General features: G+C 35.6%; 1 protein-coding gene and 1 long non-coding RNA gene across 6 annotated transcripts; both read left to right on the top strand.

Moving 5' to 3' along the window:
- The first annotated feature begins 5,321 nt into the window (after positions 1-5,321).
- LOC108829675 (uncharacterized) lies at positions 5,322-7,152 on the top strand. 5 transcript variants are annotated; one of them, XR_008934860.1, is made up of 7 exons: positions 5,323-5,537; positions 5,608-5,773; positions 5,934-6,153; positions 6,365-6,496; positions 6,571-6,674; positions 6,754-6,802; positions 6,916-7,152. It is a non-coding gene; the product is annotated as an uncharacterized LOC108829675 (long non-coding RNA). The 5 variants fall into 5 exon arrangements; XR_008934859.1 differs by having other exon boundaries at positions 6,754-6,781; XR_001946048.2 differs by having other exon boundaries at positions 5,322-5,537; positions 5,934-6,178; positions 6,266-6,496; positions 6,754-7,152.
- Positions 7,153-7,589: 437 nt separating this feature from the next.
- On the top strand, positions 7,590-8,579 carry LOC108829679 (uncharacterized). Its single transcript, XM_018603290.2, has one exon. It carries the CDS (start codon positions 7,590-7,592, stop codon positions 8,577-8,579), a length of 990 nt encoding a protein of 329 aa, XP_018458792.2.
- The last annotated feature ends 11,639 nt before the right edge of the window (positions 8,580-20,218 follow it).

The following is a 20,218-nucleotide window of genomic DNA, read 5'->3' on the forward strand; positions in this document are numbered from 1 at the left end:
ATAAATCTACCTTTAAATGAGTGGAAGATGAGAACCCTATGAAAAAAAACGGCAAAAACAAGATAAATTTGTGAGAAAGACATGAGACAAAAACAATAAATTGATATAAATTTGGTGTTTATAAGTTCAAAGAGATTAGAGAGGTTAGAGAGTTTTCTAGAAAGATGAACATTATATTTTTGTTGCAGACATTTGAGAGGAATAGAGAGAATGCGTAAATATTTCTTTATAAAGGGAGACAAAAAATTCAATTAGGTTAAATATATATATGATTCAGACGACTGAAATGTAAGTCGTCCAGGAGACTTTAATAATTTTAGCAGGAAACTAAAATAGAAAAATTTCTAGACGACTTACTTGTAAGTCGTCCAGAAGACTTACAAGTAATTTTTCTGGTTTAAATTATTTAAGCGGGAAAATAAAATTTTCTTGAATTTTAGGCGGGAATATTAGGACGATTTACAAGTAAGTCGTCTTGTTTAAATTATTCACCAGACAATTGAAATATAAGTCGTCCAGAAGACTTACAAGTAAGTTGTCTGGTTTAAATTATTTAAGCGGGAAAATATCTTTTTAAAAAATTTTAGGCAGAAATATTAGGATGACGTACTTGTAAGTCGTCTGGTTTAAATTATTCATCAGACGACTGAAATATAACTCGTCTAAACCCTAAACATAACCCCTAAACTTAATTATCTAATTAAAATTTCATAAAATCAAATTAAACTTGAAAAGTGTTTACTATACACAGAAATAAACACATATATGTAAAATTTAATTTAAAAAAAAAACATTTCAGCTTTCAAAATCTAACCCTAAAAATACATATAATACTACAACATATGTTTGCCAAACCCCTAAACCAAAGAATATCATGATTCACTACTTTCACTCATCTATGTTGAAAACAAATCAATTTTATCATATCTTAATTATATCACTTAAAATTGTTTATAATTACATGATTTTAATTTTTCATTCATCAAAATATTTTTTACAAAATATATAAATTATTTTTAAGATAAACTGGTTTCAGACGACTTACAATTCAGTCGTCCAGACGACTCAGACGACTTACTAGAGCTATATTCGTAAAAATGGCTTTTGTTTTTTGTTTGATCACAAGGGGTTGAGCTGTAATTTCACAGGGCTTTTAGGTTAGTTTTGCATTTGATTCAAGTTTGAGTATAACTTTGGGGTTAAAATCAAGTTTTAGTAGTTTTGGCAAAAACCCCAGTAAGAATTGAAGAACAACTTTTTTAATACGCAAGCCCATTGATTATACAGTTTTTATTTTCAGTTTACAATATGGAGTCTCAACTCCTACCCACTTAGAAGTACAAAGAAGAAACAAAACGGAAAAGTGGGTATGTCCTCAAAGGTAAGAACATAAAACCACTATTTTATTATTTGGAGATAAAAGATAGAAACGTGGGCTTCTCCTCCACCCCCTCCTCATCAACATCTACCTCCACCACCACCACCTCCACCCCCTCCTCCACCACCACCACCTCCGCCCCCTCCTCCACCACCACCACCTCCGCCCCCTCCTCCGCCCCCTCCTCCACCTCCACCACCACCACCAGGACGAGTAGGAGGAGGTGGTGGTGGACAACCACCACCTCCGCCTGCTCCGCTTGCTGGTCTTGTTCCTTCTCCTTCTCCTTCTCTTACTCCTCCTGATCTTGCTTCTCCATCAGCCATGAATACGTGTACACATGGAGCCATTGATAGTGTCTCTTAATGAAACTTCTTTACGTTTTGAATATTTTGAGTGTGAGAAATGAATGAATGTAAACCTTCTTCTTATATAGATTTTTCAGTAGCGTGTATTATTGTTATAAAATGCTTACATCATATGAATGATGTAATCATTGTTCAATAATGAAAAAAAAAACCGCTTAAAAAACACCAATCGAGTAAAAATCTTTTAACTAAAGATTTACTGTAAAACTGGAGGGTTCTTGAAATTCTACTTATGTCTACGCGTTATGCCTATCGTAGTTGTTACAAAAAAAAATGCCTATCTTAGTTTAGAACAAGGGTCTTGCCTAAGACAAGTGTCTAATAATTTTATTGGTCGCTTTCAAGATTCTACTTATCTCTTAAAATTTGAGGGTTCGATCTTAATCGCATCATTTTTGAAATGGTAACATTGCTGACGACCCCAACGGAAGCGTCGTTGGAATTTCGGACTTCCAAGGACATATTCCAATGAATTTTCCACGAAATACCTACCGTTTCTGTTCGTTTGAAGTTCGTTGAAAATTTCCAACGTATAACGTGTTTCCATCTAGTGCATTCCAACAACTATTTTATTTGGAAAACGTAGTGTGTTCTGTTCTTGTAAGTGTTTCCCATGACACGGATCCAAAACGATTATATCTGCACCACATCACGATGGACAACTTTACCATTGACTTACTAAACAGGAACTTCATAGGTTTTCATCAATAATCTGAAAAATGTAATTTTTAGATATCAAATCTCATACACGGTGTAAACTCATTTAATCCTTAAGAGCAGGAACCTTCAACAATATAAAGTATCTATCTTAACAAATAGTTTTAGAAGTTAATATTGCAGGAGTTATATACTTAAAGACTTTAAAAAGTGAGTCAGTACTTACAAATTTTGTATACATTGGGTTCTATCAAATAGGGTGGGACGAATCCGGATATCCGGATTCGTGAAAACACTATTTGGATTCGGATTCGTGGCTTTCGGATATCCGCGCTTCAGATATCCGTTGAGAAATTAAGATATCCGCGGATATTCGGATTCGGATCCGTAAAAAATTAAAAAACAAAATAAAAAAATAAAAAAATATTTAAAAATTTAAATTTCATTATAAAATTAATATTTTTTTAATAATTTCTTTAAAACAAAATCTATTATATTATAAAACATTATTAAAATTAATTTTCATACATATATTTATATAAAGTATTAGAAAATATATATATTTTGAAAATATTTTTAATATATTTAATAGCCCGGATTCAAATATCCGGACCTCAAAATTAAAATATCTTGATCCGGAGTGGACGAATCCTAGATTTCATTATTCGGATTCAGATTCAGTCCTCCCAGATAACCATATTTTTGGATCGGATTAGAACGGATCCCGGATCAGATAGCGAATGCCAGATAATAGTTCTAAATTTTTTAAAAAATTAATGTCTTGATTAGTTTTCTAATTAGTTATATATTATTTTTATAAATTAATGTTAAGTAAAATTTTATTATAAAACAAAATAAAATGCAATGCTATTTTTATAAATTTTTATAGTTATAGTCTATATTATTTTAAAATTGACATAATATATGAATTAAATATGTAAAATATACTAAATTGGTAAATTAACATATTTTAAAAAATTACTTTCACTTAAATAAATAAATTATCTTTCACCTTTTAAAATGATTAAATTTTATAAATTATGTAATATTTTTATATAAAAATAAAATTGTTAACATATTTTATAAAAAAATAAAATAGTTAACATGTGTTAAATTGAAGGAGATTCTCTTTTTTTACAACATTGAAAGAGATTCTCTATTTTATTATTTTATAATATGAATTTATTGTTTCCAACTAAAAATATTAATATGTAATAACAATTAATATCCAAGTAAAAAGTATAAACCAAATCATTGTATATTAATTATATCGAATAAGAAATATACACTACAAGGTTATATACAATATATAATAATAAAATGTAAATCATAAATTTAAATATTTACGATAATGTCAAAAATATATATTTATAAGATATATAAAAAGTTATCCGCACGAACGTGCGGATCAAAATCTAGTTATTTTGTTATTTGTTAATATTCGTCCCTCAAACCAATCTCTCGACCGTCCAGTTTCCAAACAGCGTAGCATCAATCATTGACCAACTAGGGTGTTACATCATTAATAATCACCGAGCAAAATAAATAATCAATCGCAAGTAGACGAAAATATTTAAATCCTTATTTACTATAAATAAAGTTACATCATTGACTAACTAGGGTTACATTAATAATAATTATTGATATGGTCAATCTCCCCTGGTAAAATTTTTAAATTTCATTCTAAATCTTAATAACTAGTAAAAATGTCTTCTCTGAGATTACTGATATTGTTATAAAAAATCGAAAAGAAAACAGCGCGCGACTCCCCTGGCGTCTCACGTACGACTCCCCTGGCGACTTTCCAACATTACAGTGCCGACGGTCTCCGCTTCTCATCGGCGTCTCATCCGGAGCCGGCTCCAGAGCCTCCTCTCTACTCCGTCTCCGGCGAAGCAGATGAAGAAGAAGAAACCCAAGCGACTCCAAAGAAATCTCCGGCAGCGAAGTCTTCCTCCAAAGCTTCTCCTCCGGTGAAATCTCCATCATCCCTGACCTCTGCCTCCGATCTGTCTCCCCCTGAACTTCCGGCTGTTTCTGATGCCCAAGTAGACTTTCCCGTCGACGCGGCTGCTCAACAATCGCTTGAAGTTTCAGATCCGGAATCCTCCCCTGTTGTGGCTCCGTCAGCTACCGGAATTGTGATCGTCGATTCGTCGGCAGATCCACCTCAGGTGAACGACGAGACCCCAGCAAACCAGACCAAGTTGAACTCTGCAGTTCCTACTCTAAGCTCCTCAGAAACCCTTTTGGAAAGCAACAGCGCTGTCGACGTCAAGACCGCTTCTTGCTCTCCAGCAACGCCAGCAACTGTTGATGCCGACTCTGCTAGTTTAAGCTCACAGTCTGGACAGGAACCACAAACTGCTGCTGCGGTGGTGGCTAAACAGGCTGTCGATGGAGCTGAAACTGCTCAGAAGTCTCCTACTCTGCCTCAACAAAACGCTGCAGCAAACAGCTCACCCACCATCAACAACGCTTCGAGTAACGTCTGGTGTGCCCACGCGCAAGGTCTAAGAAAGCGCCTCTCCAAAAAGGGAGAACCTTTCACTTTACCATCAGGAGAAGCTTGTATCCAAATCCTGAACTCTGTTATTGAGAAGAACAGAAAGTCATGGGAACCGTTTGTTTTGGGTCAGTTCTACTCGGATCCTCCATCCCAACACTACAAAAAAAGTTGACATTCATAGCACAATACTATAGCTCGTTTTACCGAACTGTTATCGTAGATAAATTAAAAATTTCCGAATTTTATAACAGCATTAGATAAATGCTATGATAGAGTAAATGCTATGATACGAGTAAGCGGGAACTAATTTCGCCAATACTTGAATGAAAATCAGACAAGCGCCAAATCGATAATTATTTCCCTCTTAATATAACACTTATGATATTTAAGTTAGAAAAATTATTGTGCTATTGTGCTACAGAGAGTTAAAAAAAAAAATCCAACCTCTCTAAACAGAGAAACCCTAAAAAAAAGTCCCACACCCGTACTGTTTTCTCTTTCTCTTCTTCTTCTCCGCCACTTAGAAACGAAATTGACGAGGAGGATGACCGGAAGTTCTGAACGGATCCAAGCTCAGTTGGGTTGGGTCGAGGAAGAAACCCGACGACTCTCCACCATCTGCGAGGTCAGATTTGCTTTCTCTATCTCCATCTCTTCTCACGCTCTCCGTTTAGAATCTGACTGCGTTTTGACAGAGGCGAACCCACGGCGGAGCTTCTCTTCCTCGGTAGGGAGACAGAGAAGACAGAGGAAGAGGACGACGGCGGTGAAGATACAGGAGCGACGGTGGTCTGTTCGTCTAGTGTGGGACTCTGTTTTTATAACATTTGATGATTCACGTCTGCTTTTGTTTGCAACCTGGTAAAGTGTCTATCTTTTGGAATAGCTAATTTTCGAGACTAGGGTTTGTGTTTGAGTTAGTTCTCAAATCAGTTCCGAGCTGTTTTGTCTTGTTTCAAAGCTTGCTTGCCTGAAAATTGCAGAAAGTTGTCAACTTTCTCTAACTACTCGTTTGAAACAGATAAGGAAGATGAACCTGAGCTAGAGACTAGTGGAAAGGATGACAAGGGGGGATGTTTGAAACATATAAGGAGGATGTTTATGACATAATTATAGAAGAAAGATACAAACCTGGTTCTGGGTTTGTTAGATATGCAGCTGATGATGTTAAAAGCTCCATCGAGATGGATGCTCTTGTTCCTACTGCCTATGATCCTCCAATATGGAAAACAAAGTGTGTGGTATGTTGCTATTGCTTATCTGAGTGTAAGTAGTCCCATGCTTTAATGTCTAATACAAATTATTTTCTATGATTACATCAGTAATAACATGAGTTACTACTTGTGCTTTTAGAAGAGATTCCATCTACAGTTGCTACTGATCCTGCAACCAAACTCTATTTGGTCTCTGTTGTCTCTCTTAAGCCTTGTCTCATCGTTTTTTGACTTGCAGGTTAGATGAATCTTGTTGTATTTACTGCTCCTTTGGGTTGCGTAGTCAAGAAAGATCCACACTTTATGTCTTAATCAGGGAGTTGCAGCGGACAATCTTACCAAACAGAAACTGAACTCGAAGATACTTGAGGTTTTGTCTGAATTCTCTTTTTGTTTTCTTGATACCATTTTTGATCACTACTTACAGTTAATGTGTGTGAGCAGTAGGAGCAGAAACATTGTTGCATCTCATATCATCACACATCGAGGACCACTGGAGTTTAGTATTCTCTCAGCTTCAGGAGCTGTGTCTAGTTGTTATGTATGAGGTATAACATTTTCATGTCCTTGTGCGGTACTTTTACTGGAATGGTTATCTGATTAGGGTCTTGTGATCTGTATTTGCAGGGGCTATATGATATCATTGCTATTTCAGGTTTTTTCTTGAATACTAAGAGTAATAGTTACTAGATCACAAGTCCAGGCTACTCCATTTCTCTAACCTTTTATAGTTGAGTTACTTCATAGAGTCTTCAAGATACTGAATTTGGTTCGGGTGATTTTATGTAGGTCATTGTTGGAAGCTTTGTATTAGAGAAACTGAAACTGAGCACATGGTGTGTTGAGAGTAACCCCGAGCCAGGTTAAGCTTCACCATCGACCAAGAAGAAAAAGAAGAATAAGAAAAGAATTTAGTTATTGTTTAGGTTTTTATGGTTTTCTTTAGGTTTTCTTAGTTTTGGTTTAGTTTTGTAAATCGTAAGTTATTTGTAAACCAATTTTTAATTTATAAATAAATTTTATTTATTTTTGGTTTTTATTTAAAATAAATAAATTTAAAGAAATAAATAAATTTTATTTATAAATTAAAACCAAAAATAATTCATTATAAATAACAATAATGGCAATGTTATATTGCTATTGTAGAAGGATCTATTATAGCACGAAATATGAATCTCCGAATCAATTTGTAACAAAAAAATATTGTTATCGTTAAATTAATAATATCATTCAGTTATTGCTATCGTATCTATATATTACATAGCATTTAAAAAAATGCTATCGTAGAAGGGGTATCTATGATGGCTGCCGATGACATAGCAGATCATAAAACGCTATGAAAGACCTACCATAGCGTTTATCGTGAGCTAAGAATGTACATATTTCTTGTAGTGCAAGGAACGCTCCACAACATCGTCAATGGCATCTGGAGTAAGCAATATCGTGACATAGCTATTTCAAAGATGGAAGGTTTTGCTTTTCTTTTCCGCATCCCCAATGCTGCGACTCGGAACAGAGTGATCAAACATAAACTATGGCAGATTGAGGGTCAAACAATGTTTGTTGACAAGTGGGAACCGGGAGTTATTCCGACTAAACCGGAACTCACGGAAGCTCCGATCTGGCTTGAACTCAGAAAGGTTCCCTTCCAGTTCTTCAACGAAGATGGGCTAGAGAGGATAGCTGGTCTCGTCGGTCATCCCAAATTCCTTCACCCGACGACGGCTAACAAAACAAATCTGGAGGTCGCTAAAGTGTTCACTATAATCGACCCGAGGAAGCCACTACCCGAAGCTGTAAATGTTCAGTTTGAGTCCGGTGAGATTTCCAGAGTCTTAGTTTCGAGCCCGTGGATGCCTCCAGTGTGTGATACATGCAAGGAGATTGGTCACACTGCCAAGAGATGTCCACAAAAGCCTAAAACCTGCTCTGTCTGTGATTCTTCTGCTCACTTAACGGCTAACTGTCCGCAAAAACAGAGTCACAAAGCTCCGGGGAAAAAGACCAGGAGAGGCAGGTCTAAATCGAAGGAGAAACAACAATGGATAGTGGTTGACCCATCTGCCTCTGCCTCCAACAAAACGGTCCCGCCTGTTCAGAAACAAGCTCTGCTGCCGCCTACTCTTCCCGTTAATCCTCAGAAACCGCAGACACAGCTTGAGTTGATGGAGCCTAATCATCAGACACAGCTAGGCACAAGGAAAGATTATTGTGTAGGTGAGACGAGCGGTACTTCTTGTAAGGAAATGCCGGTTCTCCCTAGGAGTTGTTCAGGTATCTCGAGATCCTCTCACTCTGATGTTCAACCAGATTCTTCAGATGTGGAATCCTCGGACTCGGAATTGGAGGAAGGGGAATTTAGCAGGTTCGAGCCTGATTTTGAGGTTGTCAATAACAAGAAGCGTTTCTCTGGTCTGAAAGGAAAGCGGGGCAAGGGCTCCAAACCCAACTAATTTTTATGTCGACTGACAGTTTTTGCTGGAATTTGCGCGGTCTCAATAAATTTTCTCACCGCAGCGGATTACGGAAATGGTTTAGAAAAAATACACCCTTATTCGGCGGACTTCTTGAAACTCATGTCAAAGAGATCAAGATGAATAAATTTGTTCCAGAAAATTTTCCGGGTTGGTCTTCTGTTGCCAACTATGGGTTCTCCCCTTTGGGGAAGATCTGGATCATTTGGCACCCTTCTCTTTTGGTTAATGTTATATCTATCTCGCTTCAGATGATCACAGTTGAAGTAACTTGGCCTTCTTCCCTGTGTAAGGTCTTCATCTCAGTGGTTTATGCTTCGAATGATGTTGGTCAGAGGTCTGAGCTCTGGAAGGAGATTATGGCTCTTGCGACGTCTTTTGGTTTCAATACTAAGCCTTGGCTTGTTCTGGGCGATTTCAACTAAATTCGGGACCCTTCCGAACACTCTGTTCCTGTGACCTTTAACATGGATAAGAGGATCAGAGAATTCGATTCTTGCATTCTAGACTCCAACTTGGAAGACCTGAACTTCAGAGGAACAAATTTTACTTGGTGGAATAAGCGAAAGTCTGATCCGATTGCAAAGAAGCTTGATAGGTGTCTCGTGAATGATGAATGGTACTCGGAATTTCCCTCTGCTGTGGTTTTCTTTGGTAGCCCAGATTTTTCAGATCATGCGGTTATCTCTCTCTCTCTGGAACCCGACAAATCAAAAACCAAGAAGCCCTTCAGATTTTACAACTTTCTTATTCAAAGTGAGGACTTTCTGGTAATGGTGTGCACAAACTGGTTCTCTTTCAATATTGTGGGCTCAGCAATGTTCCGGTTATCCAAGAAACTCAAGCTTCTTAAGCAGTGTATCAGAGAATTCAGTCATCAGAACTATTCAGGTATTGAGAGGAAAACGGCTGAAGCTCATGACAGGCTTCTACTAGCTCAGTCAACCATGCTTTCCTCCCCATCATCGTCTAATGCAAGTGCGGAGTTGGAGGCGCTGAAAGTCTGGTCAGAGCTCTCCACAGCTGAAACCTCCTTCTTTCTTCAGAGATCCCACATTAATTGGATATCTTATGGTGATGGGAATAGTAGATTGTTTCACAGGTACGCCGCCTCTCGCCAAGCACAGAACCACATCCACTTCCTTTTGTCTGCTTCGGGGGCCAGAATTGAAATGCAGGCAGGTATCCAGGAGCTCTGCGTTGAGTACTTCTCTGATCTTTTGGGCAGTCCGGTGTCTCCTCCGATGTCTATTCAAAGCGACCTTGACCTCCTCTTTGAGTTCAGGTGCTCTGATGATCAGGTTACCATGTTTAATAAAGATTTCACAGCGGAGGACATTCGTACTGCTTTCTTCTCTCTTCCAAAAAATAAAACAGGAGGTCCCGATGGGTATTCTATGGAGTTCTTTACGGCTACCTGGTCAGTTATCGGCTCTGAAGTGACTGAAGCCATACTGGAGTTCTTTGCGTCGGGTCAGCTTCTAAAGCAATGGAACTCAGCCTCTCTTGTTCTGATTCCAAAGAAGCCCAATGCCTCGCTTACTACTGATTTTAGACCGATATCATGCCTAAACACGGTCTACAAAGTTATCTCTAAGCTCCTGGCTTCGCGGCTCAAGGAGATCCTCCCTCTTGTGGTCTCTACCTCTCAGTCGGCTTTCCTTCCTGGACGTCTCCTGGCTGAGAATGTGTTGCTTGCCACGGACCTGGTTAATGGCTATAACACGCAGTCTCTATCAGCGCGAGGCATGTTAAAGGTGGACCTTAGGAAAGCTTTTGATTGTGTCAGATGGGATTTTATTTTAGCCTCCCTGCGTGCTTTAGCCATCGAAAGGTATATCAGCCTCATATCTGAATGTCTGTCTACTGCCTTGTTTTCTGTCTCTATTAATGGGGTCTCCAGCGGGTTCTTTAAAAGCTCCAAAGGTATCCGGCAGGGAGATCCTCTCTCGCCATACCTCTTTGTGCTAGCAATGGAAGGATTTTCAAGACTGCTAAGATCTAGATATGAGACAGGCGTCATTGCTTATCATCCGAGAACAGAGCAGCTTAGGATTTCTCATCTCATGTTTGCAGATGACGTCATGATTTTCTTTGATTGCAGCAGTAACAGCCTGCACGGGATTACTGAGTGCCTTGATGATTTTGCCTCGTGGTCTGGTCTATTTATGAATACTACCAAGACTGAGCTCTACACCACAGGTATTGATCAAGAAGAAGCTTTAGCTATATCCAGTTACGGGTACACGCCAGGAAAATTGCCCGTAAGATATCTTGGTTTGCCACTTATGAGTCGGAAACTCAAAATCTCGGAGTACTCTCCATTGATCACTAAGATAACACTGACCTTTCAATCCTGGACGGCTAAGCTTCTTTCATTTGCGGGCAGGCTGCAACTCCTAAAGACTGTCATCTTTGGAACTGTGAACTTTTGGCTCTCTGCTTTTCTTCTTCCCAAGGGTTGTATAAAAAACATTGAAGCTCTCTGTTCCCGGTTTCGTTGGTCAGGCAACATTGAGAAAAAGGGTCTAGCTAAGATCGCTTGGCATACTGTCTGTCTCCCGAAGCAGGAGGGAGGCTTGGGGCTCCGTAATCTCTCAACTTGGAACCATGTTTTATGCCTCAAGTTTGTCTGGAACCTCCTCTCTAGAGCTGACTCACTCTGGGTTGAGTGGCACTGGAATAGTCATCTCCAAGAGAAAGGTTTCTGGGTTATTGAACCTGCTGCTACTGATTCTTGGGCTTGGAAAAGAATTCTCAAGCTTCGCCCACTTGCGTTGCAGTTTTGTAAGATGGTCATTGGTAATGGTCAGTCTGCAAGCTTCTGGTTTGATAACTGGTCTCCGATGGGTCAGTTGATAAACTACATTGGAGACATGGGACCAAGAGCACTTCGTATCAGAAAAGAAGCTGTTGTGGCCGACGCCATTAACGGTTCTACCTGGTCTCTCCCGCACCCTAGATCACAGCAGGAAGTCGACTTGCACACTTATCTCACTACTATCTCTCTTCCTCTCCCTCATAATTGTGTTGATAAATATGAATGGATTGCTGGTGATTCTACTCTTTGTACTTTCACGTCTGCTACAACTTGGGAGGTGTTGAGACCAAGAGAAGAGATCAAGGACTGGTTTGATGTGGTCTGGTTCAAGGGCGCGGTACCGAAGCTGTCATTTGCGATGTGGGTGGCCAATTATGACAGGATCCCGACGAGGGCAAGGCTGGCGTCATGGGGTGTTCCTATCTCGCCTCTCTGTCCTCTCTGTTCCAGTTACCCAGAAACTCGTGATCATTTGTTCCTGGAGTGCAACTACAGCCTTCTGGTGTGGAAGGAAGTATTTATAAGATGCTCACAGTCCGCCACTGTCATCTTAAACTGGTCCGAGCTTTTGTCATGGATCAGAGGAACAATCTGATACACAACAAGATTTCTATTCCTGCTCCCATTGTGTTTCATGCTATTGATAGAGATGTTAAGAACATCATCTCGGCTAGAAGACATAAGAAAGCTTACCGTGATCTTATGGCTATTTGGCTTAATTGATTTGTTCTTGTTGGTTTCCATTTTGATCAATCTTGTTTTTTATTTTCTTTTTTGCCAAGATTGCTCAGACATTAGATCTTCTTGTAAAATATTTTATTCATATATGATATTTACCTTTTAGCAAAAAAAAATGTCTTCTCTATTCTTTTTTATTTTCAACAATGCCTCCTATAAAATTTATCCCTGCATCCGCCCCTGTGTGAACCTCGTATATATTATGTTATAATCCGGTCATTCTAATAATTAACGAATAAATCTGCCAGAAAAACCACCTTAAAAGTGGATGGATCCGATTTTCAAAATTGGTTCCAACAAACTTAAATGAAATAACAGCAAACACAAGTCAAGTCGATAGAAATAATAAGATTTGTCGGGCGGTCGGGTTGCGCCTAACGCCTATCAAAAAAATCGGAGACTAAACGGAATTTACGCAGGCAGAATTTTGGAGTCTTTTACATTTATTTTGCGTTTATATATATATTAATTGTTTTGTAGATTATAAAAAGTCTAGCGTGGTCTATTGGAAATGTGCTTCCTATTGAACCAAACGTGTCTGTGTTTGAATTTCTAATTTTTTAATCAAGGGCACTGTTGTAATTTAGTCATCTATCTTCTTCAATTGCATCTCTTAAGACTATCTCCAACCCATCTTTATTTTTATCTCTATATTTTCTTCTGAAGTAGAGAATCACTATTATAGAGGTGAATTTACTCCAATGTAAATACATGAACTTCTTTGGCTTTCCAAAAAATACACAAACTAATTTTGATTGTCCATAAAATACACGAACTTTTGAATTTTGAAGGTTTCACACCTCGATTTTAACGGTGTAAACAGTGACTAACAGAATAGTAAGACGCCGTTAGACGCCGTTAACTCTGATTAAAAAGTTCATGTATTTTATGGACAACCAAAATTAGTTCGTGTATTTTTCGGGAAGCCTAAAAAATTCGTGTTTTTTTTCAGCAAATGAAATTTAGTATGTGTATTTTTAAGGAATTTTCAAATGGAGTTTGGATATTTCATATACTATTCAGAGGTTAAATATCTGGACCCAATACATATCCAAAATTTTATATTTGTAAACTTTTGGTTTGGTTTTGGACCAAATATTTTCGATCTGAAATATCCATATCCGGAAAAAACGGCCCAAACCCGACCCAAAGACCTGAAAAAAACACATTCTCTATCACATGATACAGATCCGAAATTTTATATTTGTAAAATGTCTAGACATTTTAGCCGGATTCAAAAACTTGAATCGGAACTGACCCAAAAATATTCTGTCCAAAACCAAACCAAAAGTTTACAAATATTTGTTGAGCCCAATTTAGTCGAAATCTATCATATATATATATATCTAAAAATTTACAAACAACTCTAAATTTTACATTGAAAGTTTCATATTAATTAAAAATGTTTCTGTTACAAAAACAAAACCAAAAAATATTGCAAAAATAATAACAAAATTGTTAGCAGAAAGATCTTGTCGGATTGAATCTATTCATGTCGATTTTATTAGGCCCAGGTCTATTCGGATCAGTTTTTTTTTGTTTCAATTCTTTCAAGTAGAAGAGTTTTGGACCCAACAAATATTTGTATACTTCCAGTTGGGTTTTGAACCGAATATTTTCGGGTCAGTTCCAATCCAAGTTTTTGAATCCGGCTAAAATGTCAAGATTAGGTCTAGATATTTTAACCGGATTTAAAAACTTGGATCGAAACAGCTGATCCGAAAATATTCGGTCCAAAGCCAAACCGAAAGTTTACAAATATAAAATTTTGGATCTATATTGGGTCCAGATATTTAGCATCTGAATAGGATATGAAATATCCAAACTCTATTTGAAAATTCCTTAAAAATACACATACTAAATTTCATTTGCTGAAAAAATACACGAACTTTTTAGGCTTCCCAAAAAATACACGAACTAATTTTGGTTGTCTATAAAATACATGAACTTTTTAATTAGAGTTAACGTCGTCTAATGGTGTCTAACTATTCTATTAGTCACTGTTTACACCGTTAAAATCAATGTGTGAAACCTCCAAAATTCAAAAGTTCGTGTATTTTATGGACAACCAAAATTAGTCTGTGTATTTTTCGGGAAACCTTAAAAGTTCATGTATTTTTTCAGCAAAGGAAATTTAGTCTGTGTATTTTTAAGGAATTTTCCCTCTATTTAATAGAGTTCTTCTATTTATAGAGGAAAATATAGAGATATACTATTTTTACCTCTAAATAGGGATGGCAATCAAGGATCTGGACCGCGGGCCTAACCCGTAAAGACTTGCTGTGGGATGGGATTGGGCCTCTATTTGATAAGCCCACAAAATTGCGGGCCTCGCGGGACGGGCTCACAACGGGACGGGACGAATGCGGGACGGATCCAAAACGGGACGGGCCGGATGCGGGACAGGTTAACCCGCGGGATTTTGAAGACCCGCAACCATAAGTTCCCATTTCTGCTTGTTTTTTTCAGTACTATAAATTGTTTTATTACTATGTGAGATTTTTTTGTTTAGGTTGATGAGTTTTGTTTTCAGTATTGTTAATTGGTGATTTAAAAAAAATTGGTTACAATGATGTTGTTAAAGAGCTACTGCTTGTTGAAGAGCTACTACTTGTTCTTTAAACTGTTCGAATTGATGTTTGAGTTACTGTAGAATCTTGTCTCTATACTCTAAGTTCAACAATTTGGTTGAAGGAGATGAAGCAACCATTAGTATTAAGTTACCGGTGCTATGCAGAGACATTGCTTTACAAAGTCTCAAACAAGGAATACACATGAAAGAGTTGAATTTCACTGTCCAAATGGTTTTCACTTACTTCAAGACCATTAAACCGGCGAGTGATCACATTGGATGTTGTTGCAATCAATTTTGTTGAGCTCTTTTCAACTCTCTTACACAACTCTTCTACTTTAACATTCATGAAGAAAACTGAAGGAGGCGTCCCGCGGGACGGCCCGCGAAGACTTATAAATTATGCGGTACGGGATTGGCAGCCATTTAAAAGACCGCAGCCCGCGCGGGACAGACCCACCGTGACCCGCTCGACGACGAACCTGCTGCGGTATGGGACAGAACGGGACGGGAGAACCCAATTGCCATCTCTACCTCTAAATATAGAGATAAAAAGTAACATTCCTCTATATTTTTCTCTAAAATAGAATAATTCTATTATAGATGCATATATTGGAACAAATAAACTTCTATAATAGAGATATCTATTTTAGAGAAAAATATAAAAACATACATTAGAGATGCTCTAAAAACCTAATTTCTGCCACCATGGACCGATTTCTACCCAGATTTTTTTTTTTTCGTTTTACTTTTTTTAAACACTCAAAACATGCAAATCTAACACATATTAATCCATCTTAAGTTTGAAAAAACAAAATTTTAAGTTTTTTTTTACGTCCGGTTTTTAAGGCCGATCAGACCTAATCTCGACGATGGGCTGGCGTCGAGCGCCTCGCCGGCGATTAAACGGGCCTCAGAACACACCCAGAACATTAGAACAAGTCTTTAAATCGGCAAGCCCTTGACACAAACTTCAACTTACAAAATGGAGTCTTTATTTACCTTTCAATATTTTTGGTATGAGAAACTAATTGAAGGAAACCATCTTTTTAAATAGACTTTTCATTATAAGACCAATGGATGAAACTTATGGTACAAGGGGTTAACGCGTATTATTGTAATAGAATGCTTACAACACATATTTCTATTATATTAAAGGACAATTGACAATAATAGCATGATAAACAAACCTTCTTATATAGATTTTTCATTAGAATGGTACGAAGGGTTAGCTTGTATTATTGTTATAAAATGCTTAGGTCACATGAGTGATGTCATCATCGTTCATTACTATATAATATTTTAACAAAGTATAATAAAGTCTTAAAACCTTATCGCTCTGTTAAGGGGCAAACTAATCTCATAATACAAAATAATCTTTAAAAAATTAATATTCGATAAATTAATAAATATTATAATAAAATAATAAATTTTTGTGAATTCTGATAAAATAATATTTGTAAAAAACTCTATTTAAATATGGAAATAGTAAATCCATAGTCTTAAGAATATCATAAATTAATTATTATATAAAAAAAGAAAAAAAACTTAAATAGCATGAAAAAATTAGATTACACAATTATAGCACACAGAGTTTTGTAACTCCAAGAGTACCATTATGAAACTTTTCATGTTATTTTGGGAATTTTCGGGAAAACATTCTCGAATATGTGTTTTTTCTTGCCGAATAGTTATATGTGTTTTTAGAGTTCAGGAAACCATTCCTGAATATGTGTTTTCCCTTCCCGAATATGTGTTTTTTTTTCTTCATGAATACATGCTTATATTTCCCGAACAGTATTTTCCTTCTCGAATATGTGTTTATCCTTCCCGAAAATGTGTTTCTCTTCCCAAATATTGTGTTTTTCTTCTTGAATACGTTTTTATCCTTCCCGAATAGTGTTTTCCTTCTCGAATACATGTTTAACTTTCCCGAATTTGTATTTATCCACGACGAATATGTGTTTAATTTCCCGATTATTTACCACTAGATATGGGCCCGTGTGTTGCACGGATTTTTCTTTAATTGAAATTATAACATTAAATAATTATTTATAATTTTAAATTGAACTTTAACAAATAATTGTTTCTAATAATTATTATGAATCTTATTTTACATATTATATAAGGGATTAGCTAGGCTGTAATTTTATTTAATATTTAAGTGTAAATTTTGTATTGAGCATAACTGTTGTTCTGTCAATTGATTTTATCAGAAATTTGTGGTTGGAAACTTTGTAGTTCTTATTGCAATCTTGCACATCAAAATTGCATATTTCATGAGATTTCCTTCACATAGTTTATCTCCAAACTTTTGAAGAAGAGAATGATGCACAAAGTCTTAAATAGTACTCCCTCTGTCCGATTATATAAGATGTTTTGGTTAAAAGGACATATACTAAGAAAAGCACTTTTGTGTAAAAAAATTATTAAATGTATAAAGTGAAAACAATTGAGCCAATTAGAAAATAAACTGTAAAATACAATTGGTTATACAGATTTCAATAAAGTTAAAGCTATCTAGAAATGTGAAAACATCTTATATTTTGGAACATAAAAAAACTCGTAAAACCTCTTATATAATGGGACAGGGAGTATTTTCCTATAGTTATAAAAATAAATTCTAGTTAGTTTAAATTGATTTAATAATTTAAAATATAGTTGTCATATTAAATATATAAATATATTTACTTTTTTGATAAAATTAAAATATTTACTTTCTCATCAAGTAGGAGAAAAGTCATCCTAATGAGTTTATTGTTTTTCTTAAAATTTCTCCTCTCCCATTTTCTGTTAAGATGTACCACCGTACGACGATAAAAATGTTTTCTGTTTAGTTGATCCAATGTTACATAATTCTTTGTTGTTATTCTGAATTTTAGTAGTCATTGTGTTTTGGTATCTATACAAAAACAATTAATAATCATTTTTTATTTAAACACCATATCAATATTTCAGATAACTAAATTAAAGTTACTCAAGCAGATGAAACTACTATAGCTTGAAAAAATATCAATAATGATTGAAATTATAAGCATATTAAAGCGAATGGAAAACTAATTAGAGACAATCATAAAATTAAAGTATTAGAATATTACGGAAACATATGAAAATAAGAACAACAATCATAATCTAAAACCTAACTTTGTTGTAGCCACAATCATAATTAACCACAATCATAAATTAAGCTATTAAAATATTTCGGAATCAGATGAAGACAACAATTTTAATCTAAAAAGTAACTAACCTACAACAACCTAGCATTGACATAATTATGATTGTGGCTAATTAGATAAAGCAAATGTTTTGTATTCTTGGTCTCTAATGTTGTGTATTCTTGGTTATTGTGTGAGTAGGAACATATAATTATTATTTCAATATGATTTCAAAATGATAAAGAAATTATTGGGTTATTAGAGACATAAATATAAAAAACCCTTAAACAAAGATGTTTTGAAGAAGAATTGAGTCCTCCTGTGTTATTAGAGGTAAATATATAAGATAGATAAGTTGACCAAAAAAAGATAAGATAGATTTCATTTATCTATTCATTAGATGGGCTGAAACCTCTATATTGGCCGCATGATTGTTTGAATATGCTTTATTTTCTCTAATGGGCCTTAGTCACCTGATTGTTAGTGTGACAAATGTTAAAAGCAAAAGAAAGCAAGAAATCATCTCAAAGCAAACCCTTGGCATCTCCCAGATTAAGCCTTATGCTTTCTATTATATTTTTGAAGTTATGCAACGAACGAAATAATTTCTCAATTATTCCTTTTATGATCATCATGATTTTGTCTAATCTAGACACATCCAGCAATCGGCAAGAGAATAATCACCTTAAACATCGGCAAGTGTTGATGTTCCCTTCCCTATAACCTACCATTCGCTTTGATGATGTAATAGATGCTTAAAATTCGCTTTGGAACATGTCTTGCTTGTTAAATCACGTCAGAGACTAAGTATTGTCAATTCAAAAGAGCATTAGTAGCTACATTGATTCAATCGATTTTTTTGTTTGAAAATTTTCGAAAATTAATTTGTGAACTAATATATCACAATCATGTCAGAAGAAGAGTAGTATGTGGTCAAAAAAACATCATTAGTTACATAGATTGAATTTTCAAACAAGATTTCTATATAAGAAAATATGACATATAAATTGCTAAACCAATAATATCTTAGTAATAAAATACTATATAAGGCATCACAAAATCTAACAAATTTGTCCACACAAAAAATATTAAATATGCGACAATTTCAATAAAATTATAACTTTCAGAAACCTAAAAATAAATTAATAACCATAAACCAAAATCTAACAAACCTAAAATATGCGATCAACTGTAAGAATAAACATATAAAATGATAGATGTAAAAGGATAGATGAAACGATATTAGGAAAATTAATTAAAAACATAATTATAAGTTCATCATCCACCATAATTATACAACAAACGGTTGTTAACAACCGTAAAATAAGTTCTTAAATTAAACATTACAAAATAAAAGATAACAACATTAGAGATCTGGGAAACCACCACCAAAAGACCTTCACCGAGCTTCATTATCACCGAGATTAATCATACATTTGAGGTTCATCCAACTTGTACCAATCAATAGTAGGAACACTCACATCATTCATCCTGGCTTGGGCAAGCTGAAGATCGGATACAAGTTTCTCCCTCTCATCCATAATAGAGCCAAAGATGGGTTCGAGTTGGTCAAGAATATAGAGCTTTGATTCATCCTGGCTTGGGCAAGCTGGATAGCCTCCTTTTGCTCCTTCACCAGTGCAAGAATAGCCTTGTAACGGAGCTTAGTCTCCATCTTGCCATCCATGTGTGCTTCCATTGGACTTTTGAGTTTGAGTTCTTGTTTGTTTGCCATGGAGAGTACCTTGAGCGAGTTCAAAGCAGATAGAAGTAAGCAAAACACATTGAAAACAATTAATATATAAATATTTGTTCTATAGGTAAATCTATTAGTTTAAAATGGCTATAAAATGGTATAAGAAATTAGTACATGTTCGTCAAACATATAAAACTATACAAAAATGATCTTGATCTTGATCTTAGAGAGAGAATACAGAAAGGCGAGATGTTCTTAGGGTTGTTTATGAGAAGTGAATAATAATGCATCAAAAACACAACTTGATCCATCTTATTATATGTATCACAACTAAAAAATCTAAAATAATATTAATTGTAACAAAGTAAACAGAGTGACACACCTTGATCTTGATCTTGATCTTAGAGAGAGAATACAGAAAGGCGAGATGTTGTAGGGTTGTTTATGAGAAGTGAATAAGGAGAGTTTATATAGAAAAGAAGCTGTAGAAGCTTGTAGAAACGTGTACGTAAAAGATTTTTATTAATTAATTTAAATATTAAAAAAATACCGAATCATTTATATAAACTCGGAATATTCGATTGAAACCTCGAGGAGATCAAAAAGAAAACAAATTTCAAACCAGAAAATCTATGC

The sequence above is a fragment of the Raphanus sativus genome, chromosome 6, assembly GCF_000801105.2.
Source record: "Raphanus sativus cultivar WK10039 chromosome 6, ASM80110v3, whole genome shotgun sequence".
Classification (NCBI taxonomy): Eukaryota; Viridiplantae; Streptophyta; class Magnoliopsida; order Brassicales; family Brassicaceae; genus Raphanus; species Raphanus sativus.